The 9,297-nt window shown below is 46.7% G+C and overlaps 1 protein-coding gene across 1 annotated transcript in view; it reads right to left on the bottom strand.

Annotated features, from left to right (window-relative positions):
* Positions 1-1,497: 1,497 nt before the first annotated feature.
* DENND5B (DENN domain containing 5B) overlaps positions 1,498-9,297 on the bottom strand; it is a 102,271-nt gene continuing 94,471 nt past the window's right edge. The window contains 1 exon segment of the mRNA XM_068278256.1: positions 1,498-8,048. Coding sequence (XP_068134357.1) covers positions 7,865-8,048 — 184 coding nt within the window. The 3' untranslated portion in view covers positions 1,498-7,864.

Genomic DNA, 9,297 nt, shown 5'->3' with positions numbered 1-9,297 from the left:
GAGAAAGAATACTCACAAAGATGGGTTGCAACCACCATATGCGCATGCAGGAAGAAACCGTTCCCGCTCGGTATCCCCGATCCTGCTGGAGCTGGGTGGTCGCTCTCCTCCTCTGGTCCTTCCTATCTGCGGGCTGGCCATGAATGCGGCAGCCAGAAATATCCACTCCTCCCATCACTCCACCACGGCGGCTCCCCTCCGTGAATCCCTCCACTGGCTTCCTATCCAGTCCAGAATCAGATTCAAGATACTGTCTGGCCTACAAATCTGTCCACAAAACCTGTCCAACCTTCATTTCCGATCTTACTCAGAGGTACACACCTAGCCGCTCACTCCGCTCTTCCAATGAACTTCGCCTGACCGCCCCCCGCATCACCCAGTCCCATGCACGCCTCCAGGACTTCTCAAGAGCTGCTCCAACACTGTAGAACTCCCTACCTCCACCCATTAGGGCAGCCCCCCTCCAACATCTTCAAGAATGCCCTCAAAACTCACCTTTTCACTCTGGCCCACCCCCCCCCACCCGTGCTCTAAACCCTCAGCTGAACTTTGATCCCCTACCTTTTGTGTCCCTACCTCTCCCTCTAGATTGTAAGCCTTTGGGCAGGGTCGTCCTCCTTTTGTGTCCTACCTGATCATGCACCTCCATTACTGTGCACCCATGCTATGCATCTGAGTGAACCTAACTTGCCTAATCTCCATGCTCCATCCAGTGACTAAGCATTACCTGGTACTCATACTGTGCTGTGTGATCTGGTCTTTCTTGTATTCCTGTATTGTCATATTGCTGTAGGTCACCCCTAAATATTTTCTGTAACCTAAACTAATGTCCAGCGCTGCGTAATATGTTGCCACATTATAAATAAGGAATTTCATCTCACTGGGAGGTGTGTTTGAAAACAACTGGGAGGGGGGGGCGCCCAGTGGGTATATGGGAATTAGCTTACCTCTAATGAGACTCATGAGGTAGTGAAAGTCTTTATTTAAGAACAAGTAGGTATACTGTTGACAACGCGTTTCGCGGGTCACAGCCCACTTCTTCAGGTCAAAGCAAGAAGTTTTAAATCAGGATGATACCATTTATTGGCTAACTACAAATGAATACAAAACAGATAAACCTCTCTCTATGCTGAGTGGGGGGGGGGGAGGGCGCCTTTACAAAGGTATGAAGGTATACATACTATATACTACCCCACCTCTTGTTCCCCCAATGCCTTTAGATTGTAAGCTTGCAAGGGCAGGGTTCTCCCCCTTTTTGTGTCTTGGCATTTATAATACATTTTAATAATCATGTTTTTTTTGTCACTGTAATTACCAATTCTGTATTTTGTATATTGGTGTATTACCATTTGTCTGTATTATTAAGTACCCCATGTTTGTTTCTTACTTTGTACAGCGCCACGGAATATGTTGGGGATTTATAAAGCAATAATAATAACCACAATAATAATAACCTCTGTGGCACAAAAGGTAAAAACAGAAGAAAGAAAGCAGATATAAGAGATAAAACTTATTTTAATACTGAAAAAAGTGACATCTGTGTGATAAAATCATACAGAAGAGACATAATACTGATGTGGAGATGAAGCAGCAGAATCAGGCGAGGAAACAGACGGATCACCAGAACGCTTGTCATACAGAATCCTATCACTGTATTGCTTCAAATTATTCCATCCACTATGGCAATGGTGGCACTGCTGGCAGACTACAAGTCCCAGCATGCTCTGCCACACCTGAAGAAAACATCTGCTCAAGTAATTAAATTAAGAAAAATACTAACAAACTGAGGGTTTCACATCACTATGGTAACGGAATTACTCCAAACCAGAGGAGCGCTGACATATGGATGGGTGACTAGCACTAACGTGTAGATGGGCGATTGCCGCTCATGTAAGGATGAATGCTCACGAACGGATGAGAGATTGGCGCTCGTGTATGGATGCGAGATTGGTGCTCGTGTATGGGTGAGAGATTGGCGCTCGTGTATGGATGTGAGATTAGTGCTGACGTAGGGATGAGAGATTGGCGCTTGTGTATGGATGAGAGATTGGCGCTCGTGTATGGGTGAGATTGGTGCTCATGTATAGATGTGAGATTAGTGCTGACGTAGGGATGGGAGATTGGCGCTTGCGTACACGTGGGTGATTGGTGCTAGTGTATGAAAGGGTGATTGAAGCTTGCGTATGGGTGGGTGATTGTATAAAGTATGGGTGGGCGATTGGTGCTTGCATACGGATGGGCGATTAGTGCTAGTGTTCGAAATTGTGATTGACACTTGCGTATGGGTGGGTGATTGGTGCTCATGAATGGGTGGGTGATTGGCGCTTGTGTACGGATGGGCGATTGGCACTGGTGTACAAATGGGTAATTGGCGCTTGCGGATGGGTGGGTGATTGGTGCTCGTGTACGGATGGGTGATTGGCGCTGGCGTACAGGTGGACGATTGGCGCTGGTATATGGGTGGGTGATTGGTGCTTGTGTACAGATGGGTGATTGGCGCTGGCGTACAGGTGGACGATTGGCGCTGGTATATGGGTGGGTGATTGGTGCTTGTGTACAGATGGGTAATTGGCGCTGGCGTATGGATGGGTGGGTGATTGGCGCTTGCGTACGGATGGGTGATTGGCGCTGGCGTACAGGTGGACGATTGGCGCTGGTATATGGGTGGGTGATTGGTGCTTGTGTACGGATGGGTGATTGGCGCTGGCGTACAGGTGGACGATTGGCGCTGGTATATGGGTGGGTGATTGGTGCTTGTGTACAGATGGGTAATTGGCGCTGGCGTATGGATGGGTGATTGGTGCTTGCGGATGGGTGGGTGATTGGCGCTCGTGTACGGATGGGTGATTGGCGCTGGCGTACAGGTGGACGATTGGCGCTGGCGTACAGGTGGACGATTGGCGCTGGTATATGGGTGGGTGATTGGTGCTTGTGTACAGATGGGTGATTGGCGCTCGCGTACGGATGGGCGATTGGTGCTGGCGTACAAATGGGTAATTGGCGCTTGCCGATGGGTCGGTGCATGTTGCTTGTATACGGTGAGTGATTAGCGCTCATGAACGTATGTGTGATTGGTGCTTGTATAGGAATGGCTGATTAGCGCTCAGATAATGCAGCCCTCTCTCCAGTGTAACCATTAGTGCAATCCACCATTCCACATTTCCAGTGTATAACATTACATGGCTAGATAAATACAACACAAAATACACAACTAACAGTCAGGAAAAACTATAAAATGAACAGTAGAGGTGTGGCCACACCCCCTGCATAGGCACAGCACCACTCAGCTAAAAGCTGGAGGAGGTCCTATATGTGTATAGGGGGAGGGACTGGGGGAGGAGCAGGACTGGATGTACAGCAGGGATAAATAAACAGTTTTCATCAAGCACCATTAGCTGGTAGAGTATTGTAGCCCGCCTGTGTCTCTGGCCTCCATAGGGGCAGTGAAGCTATCAGCATGGGCGGGGACTGGAGCAGAACATACAGCCTCCATGCAGATACAGTCCTGACTGGGCCTCTATACATAAAGAAGGGGGCCACGGAGGACCACTGGGAGTTTTCTACTGTATTTAAAATGAACCTAAAAGTTCCTGAATAAGAACAAACAGTAAGATAGCAAGTTTTACTTTAATGAGTGAGATTACCCATAATACATCAGGTCAGGCAAGTGGGAGGAGCCTGCAAATTGTGCCAGGCATACCTCCAGAACACCCCTCCCACCTAATTAAGCCCCTCCTCCCTCCATTACAGTAAGACTACTGACTGAATGGCAGTGAGCTCCCTATAAGGAAAGTATATAGGGGACTGAAAGAGACCGAAAAGCCCTCCTACTAAAAAGCAACGCTCAGTGTAATTTGCCTTCCTAAACCAGAAGGTATTTGTGATAATTCAGGTTTAAGTGAGCAACTGTGGTACCAAATACCTGCCATGCACTGAGGAGGCCCAAAAGTCAGAAACAAGCTGTCTGCATGTTGGGTTGGTGTGGCTCGGTCAAATGTATAAGCTATAAGGCTTGCTATATATACACACCAGTGGTTCTGGATGCAAGCCTGGCTTCAGGGTCATAGATAATTTGCATATTTGGGAGTGACGCATCATGGGTAACCACAGTTGCTCACTTACAGCTGAATTATCGCAAATACCTTCTGTTTTAAGAAGGCAAATTACATTGAGCATTAAAAGTTTAGGTGACCCACAGTCTATTGTCAGGATCCCAGAGAACATTCCCAGTCCTCTCTAAGTGTCCTGGTTCCACCGGTGTCCATCATTCAGAATTGTCGCCTTCAAAGACTCCTTGGAATCCTTTGGAAGCACTCGCGTCCCGGAGTACATCTGAAGATGGGCACATCCGTACTGAGCATGCTCGAGCCTGGACTGGCGCATGTGCATACTGCACACGTACCAGTCCTGAAACTCTGGATCCGCTCGTCTTCAGAAGTACTTGGTGACCATGGTATAAATGATAAATGCATTCGCTCCAGTGAGCCACTATAGTAGTATAAAGCATTAGGCCAAGCTTCCTGATTATGTACAAGCGAGACCAACAGATTGCTTTCAAGAAGGGAATAAGGGTCACCGTACAGAAGAGGGGTGGGGTCACTGTACAGAAGAGGGCGGGCCACCATACAGAGGGCAGGGCCACTGTACAAAAGAAGTGGTTGTAATGTCATCATATTAGATACAACTGTAGAAGTTGTGGGAAGAGAGGAATATAAAGGGTAAGTGCACTTTTCTAAGCAGTGTTCTCACCAGGCTCTTTTAGCCGGGTGCTCCACCCAGCTAGTTTTGGTGAACCCCCCGGGTGTCATCGGCTCACCTTCTCCTTTGCTGTATGCAGAGAAGCGTCGGCCCTGCATTCCGTTCTCACGCCCCACCCTGCTACTTTTTCATGCCACCCGGCTGAAAAAAATTTTCTGGGGAGAACACTGCTAAGTAACTCATGGCCTCCCCTGAGCACTGCATACGGGCTCCTCATCGCTGCGTTGGAGATGGCTACTGCATACGTTCTCCCCGCCACTGCACTGGAGGCAGCTGCTGCATATGTGCGCCTCACCGCTGCGCTGGAGATGGCTGCTGCATACGTGCTCCCCGCCACTGCACTGGAGGCAGCTGCTGCATATGTGCTCCTCACCACTGCGCTGGAGGCAGCAGTCGTATATGTGCTTCCTGCCGCTGTGCCAGAGGCGACCGCTGCATACGTGCTTTCTGCTGCTGCATACATGCCTCCCGACCATGTGCCGGAGGCAGCTGCTGTATATGTGTTTCCTGCTGCTGCGCCGGAGGTGGCTGCTGCTTACACGTTTCCTCCTGCGACAAGGTCGGCCGCTACATACGTGCTTCCTGTCGCTGCACTGGAGGTGGCCTCTATGTACCTGCTTCCTGGGTCCACGCCCACTGCATACGTGCTTCTCGCCACTGAGTTGGAAGTGGCCACTGCATATGGGCTTCCTGTCGCTGTGCTGGAGGACGACGCATTATACAATGTAAAAACAGCAGTGCACTTTCCCTTTACTCTACTCAGAAATGTAAATATATAATAAGCATTTCCACACTTTCATGATGTAAACGGAATAAAAGTGACAGAGATTGCTGCGACAGAGAGAAGTAATGATGCTGGAAGCAGGGAAGATGGCCTACATTCACAATATACATATATGTATTGGTCGGGATAGGATTTCTCACTATATAACTTAGGAAAATATTTCTCTGAGGGATTTGCAAATATTTACAACATACAGAAAAATCTCCAACATGCTTTTATATTCAAACACTGTGGGAATGCTTAAAGGCCAAACCTGACCCCAAACAGCAGCCAATGGCATTTCTCCTCTGAGGGTCCAGTGGGGAGACCTCCGCCAAGTCACATGTAACCCCTCCCCTTCCCAGGAAGCCAATGAGCCAGAGCACCGCCCAATCATATGACTGGCATGCCAAAACCCTAACGAACCCAGTCACCTTCCCATTCATTGATTGGCTCATCAGACGCGGGTGTGGAAAAATGCAGTTATTGCCGTCAGTTCACTTCCTGATCTCCAGACCAATCGGATATTAATGTACATCTTATGTTGGTTGGAATTGGTCTAATGAGATGCAGCAGCCAAGAACTCTAGTTGGTCTAATGGAAAGCTGCATAACATTAACATAACATTTTCTCCACTCAAAATTCTTTGCATCTCATTAACAGTTTTTTTTCTAGCAGTGAATTATTTTGCCTACTATCGGCGTTGTACTTTACAGATGGCCAAAGAGCCAATCAGTGAATTGTGACATCGCCCTCTGGCTTTATGGAAAGATCTCAGAGGATTGAGGTCGGGCGCGGCGCCTGCATGCTGAGGGAGCGGCAGTCATTGCATGAGGGACACGTGACATCACACAGCCAAACAATTGCAGCCATCTGATAGGCTGAAGCAGTGCACCCAATAAAGCAGCTTACATATAGGAACTGGGACCAGCAGCATCAGAGATGAGCACGGTCACCCCGCCTCACTACATCACGTGGGGTATAGATGTGATGTGATGTCACAATGGAGGCCAGGTTGTTCAGCCAATTAGATAAGTGGAAGCCAGTGACATCACTAAGGTAGCCATTGTTATGACAGTGTGTGTGTGTGTGGGGGGGGGGGGTCATAGAGAGGGCTCTGCATAAATTTCAGGTCATGAGAAGGGAGCTAAACTGAGGGATGGCCAATGGGATGCAAATCAATTGCCAACTGATAAGATTTTATGAAAGAAAAACCTCAAACCTGTTTTCCCATGTCATTTCCTTATCAGGTCCTCCATTTTCCGACAGCTGGCTGATTGGCTGACAATGAACAGATATGTTGTATAAATGTAGAGACTAGTTGCGAGCCGGGAACCGCAGTATGTCACCCCGTACCGCATTATCTACGGGTGATCTGTAACACTGTATTCATAAGATTTAATGATCAATATCTGTTAAAGCTATCATACCTACAAACTTCAGGCTGCAAAGAGTTAATAGAGTGTGAGCTTCAGCTAACAGATTACATGGCAGAGACTGAGCGCTAATACACAGGCAGCTAGAAGTTGCTAAGGAGCATTTTTCTTAAAGAGAACTCGAGGTGAGAATGATATGGGGGCTGCCATATTCATTTCCTTTTAAACAATATCCTGCTGCTCATACTCTGCCTCTAATACTTTTAAGCCACAGACTCTGAACAAGCATGCAGAAGATCAGGTGTTTCTGACACTATCGACAGATCTGACAAGATTGGCTATGTGCCTGTTTCTGATGCGATTCAGACACTACTGCAGCCAAATAGATCAGCCGAGTTACCAGGCAACTGGTATTGTTTAACAGGAAATAAATATGGCAGCCTCAATATCCCTCTCACCTCGGGTTCTCTTTTTTTCTTTATCTATTAATAAAAAGCAGACCTCAGTTCGGTGGGAGGAAGTGATGTCACAGAGTAACTCATCAGCTCACAAAATGGCTGCCGCCACGCAGGACAGGCGCCTTGATTGGCTCAGAAAGTCCAAAAGAAACAAGAGCTGCAGCTCGCTACCACTGCCGACAGGCACAGAACTCGCCGTCATTTAACACTTCCAAAGAAAAGTACTGATAAACCCCTACCTGATATATTCAGAACTTTGTTAAAAAAAACTACCGCAGTATATTTACACACAAGACAGGAAAATACTCTATCGTACTAAATATCTGATTCAAATTTACGGTATGTGACAGCGCAGTGATGAATCGCGGCACCGCCACCATTCACAGCTCCGCCTCTGCTTTCAGTGATTGGCTACCAAGTCCAGTGTACAGTGTCAGGACGTCGCAGGCACCTTACACTACTCTCTCCGAAGTCACAGAGTCCATAGAAAGAAAATTCCAGAATCGTGTCTACATGTCCAGCCCCTTCGTCAGGGAACTCTCCAGCACGATGTTGAAGTCTTGCAGCGTTTGGAGCACTCGGACCAGAGAGCTCACCATCATGTTGTCCCGCAGCAATGCAGTCTCCTCATACATCCGAGTAATGGCCGGACACTCCGCCAGCAGGGGGATCCACTGAGGGAGCAAGTGATCCCTGGGGGAGGAGACAACACAGATCCATCACAAACCAAATGCAGGAAATCTTCAGTCATTACTATGAAATTATATAGCAGTGACATCTCCTTCAGCACTTTACAGAGTACAGAGTCATGTCACTGACTGTCCTCAGTGGAGCTCACAGTCTAATCCTACCATAGTATTATTATGTATTTATACAGCACTGACATCTTCTGCAGCACTTTACAGAGCACAGTCTTGTCCCTGACTGTCCTCAAAGGCCACAATCTAATACTACCATAGTCATATTCTAATGTACTATTATTATTATTGATTTATAAGTGCCAACATATTATGGGGCGCCGATATAGCATTGACATCATCTGCAGCACTTTACAGAGTACATAGTCATGTCATTGACTGTCCTCAGAGGAGCTCACAATCTAATCCTACCATAGTCATAGTCTAATGTCCAATGTCCTACCATACCATTATGTACAAGCGGAACTCGAAAAAAATTTGAATATAGTGCAAAAGTCCATTTATTTCAGTAACTTAAAAAGGTGAAACTAATATATGAAATGGGAACCATTTGCAGGTGTTTTGGATTAATTAGCTGATTAGGGTGACACTATGAGCCTAGAATATTGAACATTCACAATATTCTAATTATCTGAGATTTTGAAGTTGGAGTTTTCATAAGCTGTAAGCCATAATCATCAACATTATAACAAAGGCTTGAAATATCTCGCTTTGCATGTAATGAGTATTTCATATATTAGTAACATCCTTTAAGTAGAATTACTGAAATAAATGGACTTTTGTACAATATTCAAATTTTTCGAGCTTCAACTTTATTTATATAGCACTGACATCTTCTGCAGCACTTTACAGAGTACATAGTCATGCCATCGATTGTCTTCAGAGGAGTTCACAGTCTAATCCTACCACAGCCATAGTCTTATGTCCTACCATATTATTACTGTATATACTCGCATATAAGCCGACCCGCATATAAGCCGAGGTACCCACTTTTCCCTCAAAGACTAGGAAAAGTGATTGACTCGCGTATAAGTCCCCTATCCAGTATAGCCCCCTCCACAGTAGCCAGATGTGCCCCCAGTGCTAGCCAGTCCCACTCCCCACAGTCAGATGTACCCCAAGGATGATACAGCTGTGTCTCAAGACACTACTAGATGGCATCATAGATATGAGAAACGATTGCCACAAAAGAAGAATCTCTGATCATTGCACAGCTGAAAAGTTGCTTGCACTCTCCGCTCCAC

This window comes from Hyperolius riggenbachi, chromosome 3 (genome assembly GCF_040937935.1).
Source record: "Hyperolius riggenbachi isolate aHypRig1 chromosome 3, aHypRig1.pri, whole genome shotgun sequence".
In the NCBI taxonomy this organism is placed as follows: Eukaryota; Metazoa; Chordata; class Amphibia; order Anura; family Hyperoliidae; genus Hyperolius; species Hyperolius riggenbachi.
Note: the sequence above shows the minus strand (reverse complement) of the source record. Positions and strands in the feature narration are given on the sequence as shown.